This window comes from Perissodus microlepis, chromosome 7, assembly GCF_051167445.1.
Source record: "Perissodus microlepis isolate ML-2025 ecotype Zambia chromosome 7, ASM5116744v1, whole genome shotgun sequence".
Lineage (NCBI taxonomy): Eukaryota > Metazoa > Chordata > Actinopteri > Cichliformes > Cichlidae > Perissodus > Perissodus microlepis.
In genome coordinates this window covers 65,046,997-65,066,700 of record NC_140467.1, presented here as the reverse complement: position 1 = coordinate 65,066,700, position 19,704 = coordinate 65,046,997, and the positions used below count along the sequence as shown (strand labels likewise).

Sequence of the window (19,704 nt, the reverse complement as noted above, 5' to 3'; positions counted from 1 at the left end):
AATATAAAGAAATGAGGTTGACTCAAGACTTTTTCACAATACTGTACAATCAAAGAGCGCTCAGGAAGATTTAGCTTATGCTGAATAATCAGAGTGTATTTATCTCACAGGAAGGTGAAAGATGCCATCGACACAAATGTGATCCTGATTGACATGTCTCCCCTCTTCAACACTGAAATTGACGACATTCATCTAGAAATCATGAACCTTAAGAAGAAATTCACCAGTGTTCCAACTGATGACGTAAATGACCAACAGAAAGGTACAAAGATTCCTTTTTTTATATGTTTTGTTTTTAAAATCACTTCCGTTCTGGTCACATCAGCGGATTTTAAACATCTTTAGATAAACTACACAAGATCCTTTTTTTTGAAGACTCCACATTTAAATTAAAGATCAGGACATGCACGGTCTTAATGTGAAGCTAAATAACTAAAAATGTTCACTTATCTCTAACAGAAAGTGAAGAAACATAAATATTCTCAGAAACTGCTTTCATGGTTCAGTTAAAAACAGAGCAGATCTATTTGTCAGGCAATGAATTCATCTTTTTAAACATAAACCTTTGTTTTCATCACAGAGCAGACTTGTTTCATGATTTCACTTTCTCTGCTTAGCGTGTGTCTCATCTGAACCTGTTGTAGAGCTGTTGGATGAGATCCAGACGCTTTACAGATTCTTCATGTTGGAGGATGAGAGGGTGGGAAATGTCAGCAAAGCTGTAGAGGACTCCATGGACACCAGACAGGAAGTCAAACACAAACTGAGCATGTGCAATACAGGAGACCTTGCACTGCTGAAGAAGAAGGTCACAGAGCTGAGTGTGGTTCAGCTCAAACAGAAGGTGACTATCTTTACCAAAAGATAAAGATAAAGATATCTTTAAAAGATAAAGATAAAGATATCTTTATCTTTACCTTTACCAAAGAGGTTTGAGTTTGAACCTGTGGTGAGGTCACTGACTGGGAGCAACTCAGCTCCTATAAAACTGGAGGGCATGGTGATCAATAAATTCAATAAATTTTTAGCCAATGATTTAAATGCAGTTCAATTCAGGTTTATTTACATAGCACCAAACCTTAAAGCTGTTGTCTCAAGGTACTTAAATCACAATCACAGTTCAGCAGATCAGAGTTGATGCCAAACTCAGTTTACAGCACTCTCCATTAGAAAACCCGAACACTTAGACAAAATGTCGAGCGTCTCCTTGCCTTGAGCAAACCACACCTGTTTTAGCCAGTACCGTCAGGTCACACAGGTACACCTGAAAACCACTGGCACATTTTCTACAAAGAACAAACCTATGAATTTTGTTTGACCCACTGATGTTAGGCAAGACATCACCAACACCAAACCTACCTTTCATTAAGTCAAGATAAGATGATGTAAACATGGAAATTGGTCATTTTCCAACAAAGAACAATCTAGAACAACCAGATGCAGTTTGTCAACAAACAAACAAACCAAAAACCCTACAATGTAAACATTGAACTGTAAGGTCATATGACTAATATATCACATGAGTAACTGCAGGATTAAATGAATAGCTGATTGTCCTGTTGTCTCAATGCTGCTGTGAAAATCATTGATTGCATATGATCAAATCAACACTGACCGCTGGGTAAATGTGAATACTGTTTAAGCAATTTGTTGTGATGCGATAAAGGTCTGTGGCGATCCAGGTTTGGAGGACTGTTCAGGGTGTACTGGAGCTCTTTGTGGGCGTGATCTGGGGAAAAGGAAGTGCGGAAGTCCAAACTGTAAAGGAGCTGTTCCTGTCAGTGAGAATGCTTCAAAGACTGCAGAGAAGCTGAAAGACCAGCTCGCGAATTTGCCTTCCAGACTGCAGGACACCAAGAACAAGGCAGGTCTATACTGGAAACACTGGTGAATGCTCTAATCTCTATGGGAGTGGGCGAGAGTTAAACACAGGTTAAACCTGCAGGCCTCTTACCAAGCACCACATTGGTTTGGAAGTGTGTTGGTGGTGTGTTGTGGTGTCATTTGACGAGACCAGTGAGTTTTGCATCTACATTTCTTTGATATTTGTGTGTGATCGACAGAACAGTAGAGCTCTTCCTGTTTTACTTTTTTGGATGAACAAACAGAAATGTTTTTTTCAATTTGATGACTCAAATCACACTTTCTTTTCTTCCTCACAAAGATGTTTTTAATTTTGCAGATGCTAGTGTTGTAGCATTATAAACTTACGTGTAGACCAATTACCATAGTGTAATATTTCACATCCCTCTCCACAAACTAAATCTTTTAAAAGGTGATTTCTTTTGTCAGATCAATAATGCCAATGAGATGACTTGGGATGCCAAAAACTGGGCCAGAGATCTGCAGGACCAGATCAACAACAATACAAACTCGTGTGAGAGAGAGAAAAACAAAATCAGAGAGCTTATTCATCAAGTCAAAGACTACCTGATGGGTCAGTGCTCACTCCACATTCATTAACTTATTGTTTAAAGTTGTAGAGCAATCATGCACAGTGTGTTCTTTCTCAGCCTGCAATGATCATCAGATCATCTCACTTTCCTCAGTGAGACATGGATCATCATCAAATCAACAGATTTAAGAGACAGTAATTCAGATCATTTATAAGCCACATAAAATGACAGATGTCCTGTAGAGCTAGAATAGAATAGAATAGAATAGAATAGCCCTTTATTGTTGTTGTACTTGTACAACAAAATTGTGGGTGCTGCACACCAACTGTGCCAGAATAAAATATAAATAGTAGACAAATAGAACTAAATTATAAGTCTCAGTGTAGGTCCTCAGTCAGGTCACGGAAGCCTAAGGAGTTTGGAAAGAAAACAACTGGACATCTTTAAGTTTGTGAACATATTTCATCCAAGAGGCTTCACCAGGTCTAAAATTAATTGATGGATCATACCATGTATTTAAACTGTAGTGGGGGTTGTTCATTAAGAGGGTCATGGGTAGATTCACCTGATCCAGCCCTAACAATATGCTTTAGCAAAAAGGAAGGTTTGAATCTTAAAAGTAGAGATAGTGTCTGTCTCCTGAATCCAAACTGGAAGCTGGTTCCACAGAAGAGGGGCCTGAAAACTGAAGGCTCTGCCTCCCATTCTACTTTTAAATACTCTAGGAACAACAAGTAGGCATGCAGTGCGAGAGTGAAGTGCTCTAATAGGGTGATATGGTACTACAAGGTCATTAAGATAAGATGGGGCCTGATTATTTAAGACCTTGTATGTGAGGAGCAGGATTTTGAATGCTGGATTTAACAGGAAGCCAACGAAGGGAAGCCAAAACAGGAGAAATCTGCTCTCTCTTTCTAGTCCCTGTCAGGACTCTTGCTGCAGCATTTTGGATTAACTGAAGGCTTTTCAGGGAGTTTTTAGGACTTCCTGATAATAATGAATTACAGTCGTCCAGCCTAGAAATAATAAAAGCATGAAGCATGAACTAGTTATTCAGCATCAATCTGAGACAGGACATTTCTAATTTTAGAGATATTGTGCAAAGATTAGATATATCTATTTTATGCTTTATCAATCATCCAGGTAAGTAAAAAAAACTTTATTTACATTGGGTCCTGTTACAGGAGCATCGATAACATGAAACTAGGAGGAAGTGACTCTCCAAAAGTTGATTCTGTTCATCTGGACGTAGGGTTTTCAGTGGGAGAAACATTTCTTGCATCCCAGTCACGGAAGCGTTGGACGTAGTCCGTAAGAGATTACAGGATGACTCCAACCTCAGCAACAGAACCACTCTCAGCATCGACCAAGTGTGTTTCCTTTTGGAACTGTGTCTTCATTCCACCTACTTCACATACAAGGGTCAGTTCTACAGGCAGAAACATGGGTGTGCCATGGGCTCCCCAGTTTCACCCATCGTGGCCAATTTGTACATGGAAGAAGTGGAAAAGAGGGCTTTTCTATCCTACCCTGGAACACCACCAAGCCATTGGTTCAGATTTGTGGATGACACCTGGGTGAAAATCAAATCTCAGGACATACCACATTTTACGGATCACATTAACTCGGTGGACCGACACATCAAATTCACCAGGGAGGATATGAAATAATTGCAGGTTAGCCTTCTTAGACTGTGAGATTTCCATCAGTAATGGGGGACATCTAAAAGCTGACGTGTACCGTAAACCTACGCATATGGATAAGTATTTAGTCTGGTCAGAGGGCCCGGTGGCGCCAGTGTCTGGCAGCCTCGCCTCTGTCAGTGCGCCCCAGGGTGGCTGTGGCTACAATATAGCTGCCATCACCAGTGTGTGAATGGGTGGGTGACTGGATGTGTAAAGCGCTTTGGAGTCCTTAGGGACTAGTAAAGCGCTATACAAATACAGGCCATTTAAGGCTTGACTCTCATCATCCACTGGAGCACAAACTGGGTGTCATTAGGACGCTACAGCACAGAGCTAACACCATCCCCACTGACACAGCGGCCAGGGAAGCAGTTGAGACGCATTTTTTCTAAACACTGGGTCTCTTTGGCTTTTAAAAATTGGTCCACCCCAAAGATCGGGTCCCCTGACACAAACAGAGTAACATAGTGTACGCTGTTAAGTGCCAGGAGGATTGCCAGGATTTATACATCGGGGAAACCAAACAACCTTTGGCAAAGCAGATGGCAAAACACAGAAGAGCTACCTCGTCAGGCCAGGACTCTGTAGTCTATTTACACCTACAGGCCAGTGGACACTCTTTCAAGGATGAAGATGTACACATCTTGGACAGGGAGGAACACTGGTTTGAGGGCAGAGTCAAGGAGGCCATTTACGTGAAAAGGGAAAGACCATCTCTGAATCGAGGAGGGGGCCTAAGGGTACATCTGTCGCCATCTTACATGCTGTGATTGCAGCCATTCCCCAACTCTCTGTGAATGGTGTAAATTAGGCTTTATACATGTAGTGTTTCATGTCTACTTTGAACCAGTACCCACCAGATGGTAGCAAAGTACAGGATGGATCCTTTGAAGTCAGAGAGAGAGAGCGTGGCTTTACAGAGAACGTTGGTGCTGTTGTGATGCTGCTGTATGTGAGTATGTAATATTTCTCTGCAGGAAACCTTTTCATTGCTCTTCACATTTCCTCCCTGACAGATGACATGGTTCCTCCAAAGGACACTGAGAAAATGGCACAAGCAGTTTTGAGAATCGAGCTCCCACAGTCACCTGCTAACATCCAGTCCATGATCAGTAACGTCAATAATTTGTTGAAAAATGCCACCAGATTCCTGGAGGACTTAAAGAACCTGGACAAGCAAGCCAAGGCAGCCATACACCTGCAGCAGGAAGCTTTGGAACTCAAGTCAGTGCTGAGAGCATAAAAATGACATAAAAGTTTAATTCAAACCAAAAACTTTAAACTAGAAACTAGAAAATGAAATACAACCTTTAGCCTAAAACAGGGGTGGGGGTGCTCCAGGCCTCAATGCCCAGTGTCCTGCAGGTTTTAGAAATGTCAGCTGATTTAAATGGCTAAATGACCTCTGATAGCTTTATCTAGGCACAAACCTATTGCTGCAACAACCGAGACAATCCACTACAATGGCAAAAACAACACACCAGACACCAGAGCTATTTGTGTGATCTCATGCATGAGGGAGGTGATGAGCGCTGTTCCTGCCGCTCAAACCCCAGTCACTATATGTCAGCCCCTCTGTAGTCTGCTCTTTATTGTGGTTACATGAATATGCATAGTCTCATTAACATATGACATATCAACCAGGCATGTATGTGAACAAAGAGTACCCATCTGTGTGTAGTGTAGGTATGCGTGTGTTTGTGTATATGTGTGTGTGTATGTGTGTGGGGGGGGGGGTCAAAATATGACCCTGTGAACGCCTCCTTAAAAAGCCGGCGCCAGGAGTATAAGAGCCCTTTGTTTAGCGGTCCGCCTAAAATGATAACCAGGTTAGCCTTTTCTGTTGATACAACATATCTCCTTTGGTTGGAACCGGTGCTTAAACAATGGAAAACACAAACTTTGTCCTAAAACCTCTCATGTTTAGCTGGGTTTTTTTGTAAAAAGATAACAATGTTAGTCTTTTTTTTGCAGCTATAGGGCATATATGGTATCACTCTATCAAACAAGAAGACAGCCGCATGTAACTACGACGGTGTTTGCTAGTTCACCTTACATTCATTAATTTAATAACGTGATTAGCCTACTCAACGTAAATTACACACGAACACCATTAAGCTACTCACGCAGAGAAGAACGGCTGCTGCTGCCATCATCATCCTCATCATTTCTGCTACACTGGCAGGGCTAGGGGCCAGGACTCTACTCTTCGGGTTCTTGGGGGATGTTGCTAACTCTGGGTCCAATAACAGGCACCACACCCGCAGTAGTTGTGCTCGGTGTGGGGTCTCGCAGCAAGCTATCAAATACGGTGCATTTATCAGCTTTTAAAAAAACGCTATGTGTCGCCAGGTGTTTCATCGGATTTGAGGTGTTACCTCCTTTGCACAGTATCACCTTAAAGCACTTGTTGCAGGCTGTTGAGTTTGCATCTTTTACTGTGAAGTACAGCCAGACTTTTGACTGCTTCGCCTTGGGCATTTTTAATCTGTAGCTCTGCAATAAAAGACCGTACGTACCTGGGCCCGCCTACTATCCTTGGAAAGGTAAAATGATTGGCTAGAATCCAAAGTGTGTGACATCTCAAGAAAAAAAAGCACCGAAACAAAGCACCGAAATGTGCGCTGCTTTTCGGTCTGGTTACTACCGTTTATGTCAGTGCCATAATGGCACCGGATACTGGTACCCATCCCTAGTTAAGACTTTACCACAGATACGTCCATGTTTACTCTTTTGATTTTAGATCATTTGCTCTGTCTCATTTGTGTTTCCCCCATTTTTGTCATCAATGAAAGAATCTATAACATTTAAATATGGAAAAGGTAAGGACACAACTTCTCACTACAACGCTGTCCAACAGGAGCTTCATGATGTCATGAACAATATCATACCGCGACTGTGAAGATGACCTCAGACAGTATCAGAGGCCATTTTTCATTTTTAGTCTTTCAGACGAACACTGAGGAGTTTTGGACACATCCACAGCTGATCTGTGACTGCATGAAACATTATTTTTCTTCATGTGTTTTAGATGTTTTTCTCAGGCATAGTGAGATGCTTTCAGTGCTGAACTGGTCCTTCGGATCTTCGGCAGCAGGAGCAGGATCAGCTTTCTGAGTCTGAGAGTCACTGCTCTCTGATGTTTTTACTTCCTGTCCTTCTGATTAGTGATTTATAGGTGGAACACATATTTGTCCTTTTCGTGTTCTGAACCTTAATCATCTTTGTTTATTGTATTTAGGGAGCAGATGGAGAACACTGATGTGAAGAAGATCATTCAGGATATTTATGAAGCAGACAAAGCTCAGGCCAAAGCTAACAACCTCTTGGAGAGAGCGAGCAGAAACAAAGATGAGACCAAAGACAGGATCCGAGATGTAAAACATCCAAAATATTTCACATATGACCTCTGAGACGTTTGTTCAGCCTGATGCTGATGTGCTCGTGTTTGTTTTCTGTTTCAGGCTGAAGACACACTGGACAACATCGAGGCGAGGCTCATGATTCAGACCAAAGACCTGCAGAAAGAGATTGAAGCTATGAAGGACAAAACTGAAAAGAACAGAGAGACAGCGAGAGAAGCCAGAGAGGTGGCAGAGAGCGCTTCAAACATGACCACTGATGCAGAGATGGTAAAAACACCAACAGACACATTTATATGTGTTTGAGGCTTTAAGATAAGAAACATCTATGTAAAACTTTGCACACAACTTTGTTTGTTTTCAGTTTCAAGTCTCAGATGAAAATCAGAACACTGTTTCTGCCCAACAGGAGCTCAGTGATGTCACTAAGCAGTTTGAGGTTTTAAAGCAAAATCAACAGAATCAGGAGGTCAAGGGTCAAGCTGCTGGTCGACTGAAGAACATCATGATGGAAGCTGAGGACATGAAGAGACAAGTGGAGGACAAACTCCAGCAGATACAAGGTCAGACCGCTGACCTGCTGGTGTGTTTGAGGCGTGATAGGTGTGACCTTCAGATAAACTCTGAGGCACTGAAATGTCATTTCTGTCGTCACTGGACAAAGTAAAATCCCTGTCCCCATCACAGCTTTGCTTCTGTGTTTAACTATTGTATGTTTCCGGTCATGTATCTCCACTCCCACTTCTATATATAGATGCATAAATACAATAATGTTTATTTTGTAAATATAACTGAAATAACAAGAAAAAGAAAACCCTTAACATCAAGTTTCATGATTATCTCTATGTCTACACAATGTGTATGCTAGAAAATGAGTAGGATAAAGTTTGTACCTTTTCTGTTCCTACCCCCTCATTTCAAATTCCAGTATTTACAAATCAGTATTCAGACTTCGACATTATATAATCCATACATGTTTCACTGTATACCAGTCTACTCATATACAACACACACATAATTTAAGCTTATAAACCAAAACAACAAACTACAATTTTACATAAACTAAGCACCCGATGGTTAACACCCACTAAATCTCAAACTAAATCAAGTGGCTTTATTGTCATTCCAACCTTGTGCTGTGGTACAGTACACAGTGAAACGAGTTCCTCCATATGGTGCTACATATAACAGACAATAAGCACAGGACTACATAAGGTGCAATGTGCAAAAATTATTAAGAGTAATGATAATAATAATAATGATACATTTTATTTCTAGGTGCCTTTAAGGCCCTCTAGGTCACCTTACAATAGTACAATAACAGTAACAACAATACAATATATTAAATTATAGTAAAACTAAATAAAAACACAAGTTATATGAGAAAAAAAAGCATGAAAGTATAAAAGCTAAGCATGGTAAAAATGCACTAAGACAGAGTCATAATCAGTGTTGGTCAAGTTACTTGAAAAAAGTAATCAGTAACTAATTACTGATTACTTCCCCAAAAAAGTAATCCCGTTACTTTACTGATTACTTATTTTTAAAAGTAATTAATTACTTAGTTACTTAGTTACTTTTTAAAAACACGATTTACAACCTGAATAGGTGATAAAGCGATAGATCTTTCAGCCCAATTCTACTTTTCCTGCATAATCCATCATACAAAATGTAATCAAATGGAAAAGTCCCTTTTTAAAACTTGTTTTATTAGTTTTAATCTTTTAACTTTATGCATCAAGCAAAAATTTAATTATATGCAACATTCTCTGACTGGAAGAAATTAGTTTAACATTTAAACCTATTTTCTGCACATTCCAGCACATAATTTTTTTTGTGTGTGTGTTTACACTCAATCTTTCAAATAGATGCAAGTAAAACACAGCAGAAAATAAATAAAATCAAAGACTAGCGGTCCTTTTGCTCTATTTTCACCTGTAAAGCAGGAGTGGGGCAGGCGGAGGTTTACCCTGGTGCAGGTGTGCCGCAGCGGTCAGTGGAAGAATCCGCGAGTTTCTCTGTGAGTTTCCCATTACGTCGTTGCGCACTCGGTGCTTGCTTGGAAGTTTAGGGGTTTTTTTCGCTGTAAAAAGAAGTTTTCTTCCCACGCACAACGGACACTAATGTTTTTGTCACTTTTTATGGAATCAAACTTAAAGTAAGGTCAGTACTTCCACGCTTTAAACGCTGCACGCTCATACTCTCTCCGCACTCGATATATGATCCACTGTTGATCTGCACACAGCTGTTGTCACGAACGTCGCACTCGCTTACATCACTGTCATGAGACATTCTCGCAAAAAAATCACGGTTTTAGTAACGCAGTAACGCAGCGTTCCTACGGGAAAGTAACGGTAATCTAATTACCGTTTTTGCAATAGTAATCCCTTACTTTACTCGTTACTTGAAAAAAGTAATCGGATTACAGTAATGCGTTACAAGTAACGCGTTACTGCCCATCTCTGGTCATAATGAAGGGAATGCAGTTCTGAATAGATGGTTTTAAAATGCAATTTAAAAGTGAAGAAACAGTTTGTGGTCTGGAGATCTGGTGGAAGTGCATCCAAAGTCTACCAAAGGCTCTGAGTCCCATCAGGCGGGCAGGTGGAACAGACAGAAGGGAAGCTGAAAAAGAGCCGAGTGTACGAGGGGTGAGTATAGGGCTTTGGAATTGATGTAACGGCACAATGTATTGTGGGTGCACGGCGTCACCTTTGAAGGGCACGTATCAAAACAAACTGTGTTGGAAGGAAGATTGCTACCAACCATGCTTTAAAAATAGCTCAAGAGAAAAAGGACGGTATAGAGACAGGTTGCGTCTGGATGCAACGAGATTGCTCCAAAGCCCTATGTATGGACAAGATCAGATAAATATGGAGGAGCGAGGTTATGAAGGGCTTTGAAAGTATGAAGCAGGATCTTGAAATTGGCACAGAGGTGAACTGGAAGCCAATGGAGCTGTTTAAAAACAGCTGTTGTATGTTCAGTGGATCTACTTCTGGATACAATACGAGCAGCTGTAATTTTGAACTAAGTGCAATTTATGGAGGGATTTATGAGGTAGACCACAGAGAAGAGAATTACAGTAATCTAAAAGAGATGTGACAAGAGCATTGACAAATATGGCGGTACTGTTAGGAGTGAGTGAAGGACGAAGGCGGTTAATAATATGAAGATGAAAATAGGAAGACTGAGTGATATTATTTAAATGTAAAAAATTGAAAAAAAAACAAAAAAAAAAAAAAAGACAGTGCAACACCAGACAGAAGGATACAGGCACAAGACAGTGCAGACACAACGGTGTTAAAGAAACATGCAAAAGACTATGGTTTCTCGTTTGGCTCTTGGCGAAGGCGGTCGCACTTTTCTCCTCTCCTCCTCGCTCTTATCTTCCCTGCTTAGCTCTTATGTCCTTGTCTTGTCTCGTGTTTTTTGTATTACTTTCCCTGGAACAGTCTCTCACAGTCTGTTCTCTAAAACCTAAAAGAGAATTATGGATTTGGTCAACTGGTCCCTGAATGCCATTGACACCCTTTTCTCAATGAGAAGTCTGGGCTCGGGTGAGACTGAGTGTCCGGGTGGTACTTTCCCTGCCGGACGATGGATGGGTGGCAGAAATGGAGAATCGTGTGCCTGCTGGGACTGTCGATCGAAGACGCTTAAGATATCTACCTATTCGAAACCATGGTAACAGGTTTCTTGCTGATTGGAGCTGGCTTGGCCCTGGCTTATTGAAGAATTAAGAAAGCGGAACCGGCTGTTCAAACCCCCACAAGGCTGGCCGCTGGGATTGAAACGATGGGACGAGGCGTGAGTTCTCAGAATGGGCTCATTGAGTGCAGCACAGATAAGAGCTTGGAGAATCTTACGGCTGCCGTGAATACTCAGAATAACACCTCTGAGCGCAAGTTGGATCACATCTTGGAACAGCTCACTGCGGTCGTGAGTTCTCAGAATCTGCTCTTTGAGCACAAGAATTGACAAGACCACGGAGCGCAAGTTTGATAACATCATGGAGAAGCTCGCGGCTCTGCAACGGGAGATTAAGAGACCAGTGTCGGACTGTTAAGAACAGCTTTGAAATTCTCATGAGTTGTTCGCACTAAAGAAAAATCACCATCATAATGCGGCTATCCCTTCTGCGCCAGCTGTGGGCTCAAGGCTGGAGCCGAACAACAACACCCTGATAACGACTGTGTTTAGACTGTTCTTCCCATTCTATGCAAGGCCACCTGGGTTGGCTGGCAGACTGTTTACTTAGCCTGATAAGGCGAAGGACACTGTCTCAGCTGAACTCTGGACACGCACACACATACATATACACTGATACGCATTCACTCATCCCCCCTCCCTTTCCAAACACCTTCGATGCTTGTTCCCTCCTGGGAACACGGCGGGTCTGGGCCCACGCTGGAATAATAGCTGCAGGGCAGGATGGCTGCTGTGTTTGCTTCGGATTACTCCTCACCCCCTACTCAACCCTGTGGCTTGTCACGTGCTCCATAATGTTGTGCTGTGGACATTTATGTGCTTTCTGTACAGAGGAGTTTTTTTGTTTCCTGTTCTCATGCTGTCCTCCCAGGAGCCCAGCATGAGTAGAGGTCTCTTTTTTTCCTCTTGTACTTTCCCATTGTAGTGTAAATTTCAGTGTTTTTCTGTAATGCTACCGATCTCTGACCTGTATCCCCATGTGATGTCTGTGTTGTGTGTAAGGTCGGGGCGGGGGGGGCGGTCCCATTTCACTGCATGGCAACCTGCATGTGGCGAATAAAGCTTTGATTGTGCAAAGAGTCACTTGGTGTATGAAGGTGTGTATGTGTGTATATGAGGTTCTGCAGATAAGTGCTTGGCAGTGACGCGGCAGGAGTCTGACAGTTTGGAGGAAGAAACTGTTCCTCAGTCTGGCAGTGAGGGCCCGAGTGCTCTGATACCTCTTGCCAGAAGGCAACAGGGTGAAGTGTGTCTGAGGGGTGTGTGGGGTCCTCCACAACGCTGGTGACTTCACAGATGCAGTGGGTGCAATAAGTGTCTGTGGTGGAGGGAAAAGAGGCTCCAATGATCTTCTCAGCTGTTCTCACTATCCGTTGTAGAATATTGTGATCCGATATGGTGCAGCTACCACACCAGACAGTGATGCAGCTGCTGAGGACGTGCTCGATAGTCCATCGGTAGAGGGATACTAGAAGGCATCTCTGATCTTTGTAAAAATGTCTTATATATATATATATATATATATATATATATATATATACCAGCTGCTAGTTAACCCGGAATGGCTAACCGGAATCGGACGGTCCTGATCCCCAAGGATCCCAATAACCCCAATAGCTCCTGTCAGGCAGGTCAATACATGAGCGGGACACAGAAAGGAATTGGCAAGAATACCAGAGGCGCAAAACACCAGCTACTGGTAGACAGAACAGTCAGCCGAGACTGCAAGACCAGACTGACCAACCTGTGCACTGCCTGGATTGATTACAAGAAGGCCTATGATTCAATGCCCCACAGCTGGATACTGGAATGCCTAGAATTGTACAAGATCAACCCTAAGAGCCTTCATCAGGAACTCAATGGGGATGTGGCGTACAACACTAAGAACAAGATCCGGGCCATCAACACGTACGCCCTGCCCGTGATCAGGTACCCTGCTGGGGTAATAGGCTGGCCAAAGGAGAAGATAGAAGCAACTGACATAAAGACAAGAAAGCTCCTTACCATGCATGGAGGGTTTCACCCCAAGTCCAGCACCCTGAGGCTGTACGCTAAGCGGAAGGAAAGAGGCCGGGGACTGGTGAGTGTCAGCACCACAGTCCAGGATGAGACAACGAACATCCAAGAATACATTGGGAAGATGGCCCCAACTGACCAAGTGCTCAGTGAATAAAGAAAGAGGAGGGAGACGAGGAACCATCATGGAAGGACAGGCCCCTGCACAGTATGTACCACTGGCAGATAGAGGAGGTGGCTGATATCCAGAAATCCTACCAGTGGCTGGACAAAGCTGGACTGAAAGACAGCACAGAGGCACTAATCATGGCAGCACAAGAACAAGCTCTGAGTACAAGATCCATAGAGGCTGGGGTCTATCACACCAGGCAAGACCCCAGGTGCAGGCTGTGTAAAGATGCCCCAGAGACAATCAAGGCAAGGCATACATGGAACACCATAACCAAGTGGCCGGCATAGTGTACAGGAACATCTGTGCCGAGTATAACCTGGAAGTCCGGAGGTCAAAATGGGAGATGCCCCCAAGGGTGGTGGAGAATGACCGAGCTAAGATCCTGTGGGACTTCCAGATACAGACGGACAAAATGGTGGTGGCTAACCAACCGGACATAGTGGTGGTAGACAAACAGAAGAAGACGGCCGTAGTGATCGATGTAGCGGTTCCGAATGACAGCAACATCAGGAAGAAGGAACACGAGAAGCTGGAGAAATACCAAGGGCTCAGAGAAGAGCTCGAGAGGATGTGGAGGGTGAAGGTAACGGTGGTCCCCGTGGTAATCGGAGCACTAGGTGCGGTGACTCCCAAGCTAGGCGAGTGGCTCCAGCAGATCCTGGGAACAACATCGGAGATCTCTGTCCAGAAGAGCGCAGTCCTGGGAACAGCTAAGATACTGCGCAGGACCCTCAAGCTCCCAGGCCTCTGGTAGAGGACCCGAGCTTGAAGGATAAACCGCCCGCAGGGGCGTGCTGGGTGTTTTTATATAGCAGTCTAACATTACCAATGTGTTTAAGTACTGATTTTGGCAGAAATGATGATACAACATGGGAAAAAATACATGACTAGGTGTAGCAGAGTAATGGCCAACAAACAGACTTAACACAAATGATATGCATGTTGCTAATTGGGAGTAATTGACCCATTCAGTGAAAGGGGTGTGTTCAAATTAATAGCAGTGTGGAGTTCAGTAAGGGAGGTCATTTAGTCTGTGAAGAAATGGGTGGCAATGATGACCCTTATTTAGTCTGGTCTTGCAGTCTCGGCTGATTGTTCGGTTTACCAGTACCTAGTGTTTTGTGCCTCTGGTATTCTTGCCCATCCCTTTCTGTGCCCCACTCATGTATTGACCCATGTGCCTGTTCATCTTAGCCGCTATGATGCCTGACAGGAGCTTCCATGTGGTGCTGAGGCAGGTTATTGGTTGGTAGTTGGAGGGGACCGGTCCCTTCTGGGGGTCCTTGAGGATCAGGACTGACCGGCCTAGGGTTAGCCATTCTGGATGTCTCTCGTCCACTAGCAGCTGGTTCATTTGTGCTGCCAGTCGCTCGTGGAGTGCAGTCAGCTTCTTCAGCCAGTAGGCGTGAACCATGACGGGGCCCGGTGCTGTACTGGACACCCTTTCTTGGTTCTCTGTCACTGTGATGGTTACTGGACCCTGTTCAGGGAGGTTGCTGTGGTCTGCCCTCAGATCCCCTAGTCACTGAGCATTGCCGTAATGGGTTAAGTCCTTCTCCCATATGCTCTTCCAGTATTGTTCCGTCTCCAGCCTTGGTGGTGCTGTTCTCATATTGTTCCCCTGCCACTGAGAGTACATCTTGGCTGGTTCTGTGGAGAACACGTGGTTTATTCTCCTGCCTTCTATCTCTCTGGTGTACATCTTCAAGCAGCTGGCCAAGGCTGTGAGTCGTTGCTTGGCAGTTTCCAAGGCCTCAGGTATGGACAGCTTCCTGTACTTCTTAGCCACCTTCTTCATCACCCCTTTCTGCAACTCCGTTAGTTGGCTAATATTAAATTCCGTTCTTTTGAATTCTTTTGGCGACAGAGAAAGACTGGACTCAGAGTGGTCAAGCTCAAAAATAATCTTTATTTTTACATTTCCGGAAATGGAGACCCGAATACACCAACACACAAGCTCAGGTCTGAAAGCATTAGAAGCCAGCATGGTTATATAGTTCTGCTGCACGTCACACACAAACACACAGTTTACTTAGTTCCGCTTTTTCTATACTTCCTGTTTTCTGCACAAGACGTGCAGTCTACTCTGTGACTTATTGCATACATTCTAACTCACAAGGGCGTTTTCCTACACTGGGCTCTATGAAACAATATAAACAGAAAATAAGCATTAAGAATATATACTGTCAATAAGGCCTCTGCAATGTTCTGAAGACAGTTAAACTTGTCAGGTAGTTATGTCCAGCAGGTGAAAATGCAAGCTCCATGAACACGCAGAACTGTGGATTCCAACTGAGTTTGACCCCCCACAGAGTCAAGCTTTTCAGTTCAGTCAGCTGCATTTCGATGTCCTCTGTGTCCAGCCAGTTAATGCGAGACAAATCCAGCTGCTCATTAAAGCTTTCTGATTTGATGAGAAAGGAAAACATTGGTCCATACACCTAAAAGTCCCGAAAACGCATTGTGAATTCTGTCTTGAGTCTTGGGATGTATCTGTGTATTTCCGCGGTGCTCATGCTGGGTTGAGCAGACAGCTCCTGAAGCATTCGAAGAACATGTGTTGAAATAACTGCCAGCTAGCAATGTCCCTCTCACTGGTAGGCTAAGTTATTTTTAGCCAATTACAAGTTGAATCTGGTAGTTGGGGTTGTTAGTAGGGCTGGGTATCGTCACTGATTTCAAGAATCGATTCAATTCCGATTCACAAGGTCCCGAACTTATTTGATCCAGGATTCAATTCAAATTGAATCTGGAAATTTTGCCTCAGACAGTCAGAAATATTATAATTCTGATCACATATCAGTACATTTCCATATTTTTATATCTATAAAAAGAAAGCTGACTCTTGCGAGACTTTATCAAAGATGCGAGCATCACAGCAGATGCCTTTGTGTCAAAGTAACTGAGGATAAAACACAGAAAAACATGAAGGCGACTTTCCTTGCCTGGTATTTTATAGCAGATAACCTTAAAAAAATATTCTGCAGTAGATCAAAAATAACAGAAAGTCATTAATCAACATATGAACATTACCTGATGCTGCTGAAGTGAAGCAGAGCAAAGTTACAGAGCTTTTATTAGAGACACAGCTAAGCATTTTGCAATTTTGCATAATTTTAAAAAGTTTGAATTTGTTCAGTAGCCTATTGAACAGCAGAAATGAGGCTTTCTTTTCAGAAGTAAGTAAAAGGAGGGGGGAAACAGCAGCCGACAGCGCTGTAAACAACGGTAGACTTGTGCATAATAAACAAGCGAATAATGCAGAAAACAGATTTTTAGACGGGAAACTATTCCTGAGAGAGAGAGACAGAGAGCTCTGCGGGAAGTGTGATTATATCGTGGTAGAAGCAAAACAGCAAAAGTCAGAGGTAATTCATGACAATGTTTATGTGAACCGTAGTTTGGATCTTCTTTTGCTGCTGGTTCAGTCAATATTGTTTGGACAGAGATAAACCCTGCAGCTTCCCTAACCCTAACCCAGGGCTGGGCTGGGACAAAAAATCGTCCCGGGCATTTTGACTAGAGACCAGCCCACCAGGTATTGTAGGAAAAGCCATAAAGCCTTTTAATGAAAACAAACACTGTTGTGACAGTGCTGTACACTGTCTTGTTGGTATGATTTCTATACATTTTACATCAGACAAAAACTTTGGTTGTAAGATTCAGATAATTATTTAATAAAAACTAGACATTTTAAATGAGAATAAGAAAGTATGTCTTTGTGCCCCCCTCTCCCTGTTGATGCCCTACCTGGCCCCCTGGCAACACTTTGCTAGACCCGCCCCTGCACAGTTACCAGCTGTCAGCTACTTAGAAAAGGATCCTGGTGTTATTTGTCTCTCAGAAACAGTTCATAACTTCCCTTCAACTCATTCATGTCACCTAAAAGGTAAACCTGTTTCTCCATCACCTGTTCAGCTCTGATGATTCAGTAAGGACATCTCCTGGTTTCATCTTCATGTTTCCCTCTCACCACATATCGAAATCGATATCATGACCAGCAGCTTTTACAGCTGTGGCTCCAGCAAACATCAGCTGTGTCATGGTACTGGGCCATGAGGCCCAGGGTTTAAGTTCTAATGCATATTTTTGTATCCACATGTGTAGTTTAACGCATCTAGTTGTTTTCTAGTTTGCAGTTTTGTCCTTGGTTTCTTAGTCCCTTTTGTCATCTCTCCCTGGTCCGTGTGTCTACCTGTCATGTTTCATGTCTCTGGTTAGGTTAAATTCATGTTCTATCTCCATGTCTATGTCTCTGTGTTTCCTGTTTTATTTTGAAAGAGTATGGTGTTCTTTGTTCATTGTAGTTAGTGCTACTCTCCCCTGTATTGTCATTATGTTTCCTTCTAGTCAGCTGTGTTCTCATGTGTCTCCACTTCCCCTGATCACCTCATGTGTGTATTTAAGTCCTCAGTCTTCCTTTGTTCGTCGCCGCGTCATCTGTTCGACTTCCCCCATGTTACGCCAGGTTTCAGGACTCTGTGCTGGTCATGTCCATGTTACTTACGTATATACGTTTCATAGTTCCTTTTTGTTCCAGCACAGAGTCCTGTTCACAGTTGCCTCCGTCATGTGCATCATTGTCACCCTGTCTTAGCCTTCCCTGCTGTCTGAGTTAAGTGTCAGTTCTTAGTTTTCCCAGTTCAGCTTCTAGTTTAGTTTTGCCTCAGTGCTTTCTGTTGTTTGCCACGTTAATCAGCCCAAATAAAGGCTCGCTTTTCATTTCAAGTTCGGTACTGTCTCCTCGTCTGTGTCTGCACCTGGAACCTCACACTCCCACTTTCTGGCGCAAAGTGGGAGATAAACAAACGAGAGAAAAAAGCTGATCATTGATCAGTTTCATGATTGAAGTAGCAACAGGAGAGGGAGGGGAGAGAATGAGAGAAGAAGAATAACTCCAGCTTTGTGTCTTTTTCCATTCTAGCTGAAGTCCGGGACAAACTGTGCTCCTTTTCAGCTCAATACGAAACGCGTAATATTTTCTCTGAATACGGGACGATTCCGTTTTTTACGGGACGGTTGGCAACTCTACTAACTAACCTTATGAACAAAATAAAGTTCAAGATCAGTAACATCATAGCACCCACCCAGCTGTACAGAAACTCCGTCATGCTAGCTCACGCAGTACGAGTTATTGTAACTGACTGTAAAAAGTCAGCACAACGAAAATAAACTCCACCTAAACTTGGTTTATATCTGACCCAGATAGACTGCAGCTCATAACTTCTGAAGTTCAGATCACCTGACACTCGGACCTGCGGCCGCCTCGGGTCTCTGCTCCTCCTCCTGTCTCCCCTTTCCCTCATCCACCTGCTGGCCTCTGTGGCAGCTCCGCGATAGCCACCACCAAACAAATTAGAGTTATTTTTACACATCGGCCACCACCTTTCATTGTTTATACCGTTACAAAAAAAAGAAAAAAAAATCATCGGCCCATAAAAACAAAAAATCACCACGCGTGCCCAGGGTTGCCACACCCTGATACATAGATAGATAGATAGATAGATAGATAGATATGAATTCAAATGAGTTTCTTTGTGTTTCTGCAGACATGGAGCAGAAGATCCAGCAGCTGCTTCACAGAAGAAACCAGAAAGCTGCTGAAGTGTCCGACCTGCTGGAGACGGCTGAGTCAATTCGACAGGAAATCTCCACTCAAGTATACACTGAGTGTACTGGATAAATATACTGTGATAAATACCAGTGAGTACTGCAAACAGCAGTGCTGCCCAGAATCTGTTGTAGCTGAATTTAATCAGAATCTTATTCACTGTTTGTACCTTTTTTTCCCTTTGTTTCAAGTTTTCAAACTTTTTAAAGTTTTTCTGATGAGGTTTTGAGTTGTTTTTAAATACAGTATGCTACAATAGAAATGCCTTTAGAAATATGACGACAGAAAACTACACAGATGAACATTTTTCAATTATTTTGTAATAAACTCTTCATCAAATAGCTTCATGCCTGATATGACAGAAATGTCCAATTAAAACTTTATGGATAAAACAAATATTAAGACTTGTTATATTTATGTTTGGATTTGGTTTAAATCAGTAAATCTGACAGACACAAATGCCTGAGTGATGCAGGAGTCTCTCTCCATTATCTCTGGGGAAATTGAGAACAATCCATTACCTTTCCTCTCCTACAGTTACTCGTTGATGTAGTCACCTATGTAAGATGAACTTTTTAGAGCACTGAACTCCTCCTGCTGTTCCTTTCTGATAATAACTGTAACACATTTCTCAACCATTCTGAGAAAAAAGGCGATGGAAATGAAAGATGGTCCTCAGTAGTGTGCGTTATTTATTCCCTTTGCTATGACTTAACTACAGTAATGAGTAAAATGAATTTTGTGTGATTGA

At 42.8% G+C, this 19,704-nt stretch overlaps 1 protein-coding gene across 1 annotated transcript in view; it reads left to right on the top strand.

Moving 5' to 3' along the window:
• The window catches only part of lamb4 (laminin, beta 4), a 69,084-nt gene extending 49,449 nt beyond the window's left edge, over window positions 1–19,635 (top strand). Inside the window, exons 26-34 of the mRNA XM_084936727.1 lie at window positions 111–262; window positions 618–844; window positions 1,667–1,864; window positions 2,293–2,437; window positions 5,098–5,305; window positions 7,323–7,458; window positions 7,546–7,713; window positions 7,853–8,006; window positions 18,892–19,635. Coding sequence (XP_084792853.1) covers window positions 111–262; window positions 618–844; window positions 1,667–1,864; window positions 2,293–2,437; window positions 5,098–5,305; window positions 7,323–7,458; window positions 7,546–7,713; window positions 7,853–8,006; window positions 18,892–19,025 — 1,522 coding nt within the window. The 3' untranslated portion in view covers window positions 19,026–19,635. The remainder of the gene's footprint in view (window positions 1–110; window positions 263–617; window positions 845–1,666; window positions 1,865–2,292; window positions 2,438–5,097; window positions 5,306–7,322; window positions 7,459–7,545; window positions 7,714–7,852; window positions 8,007–18,891) is intronic.
• Window positions 19,636–19,704: the final 69 nt, after the last annotated feature.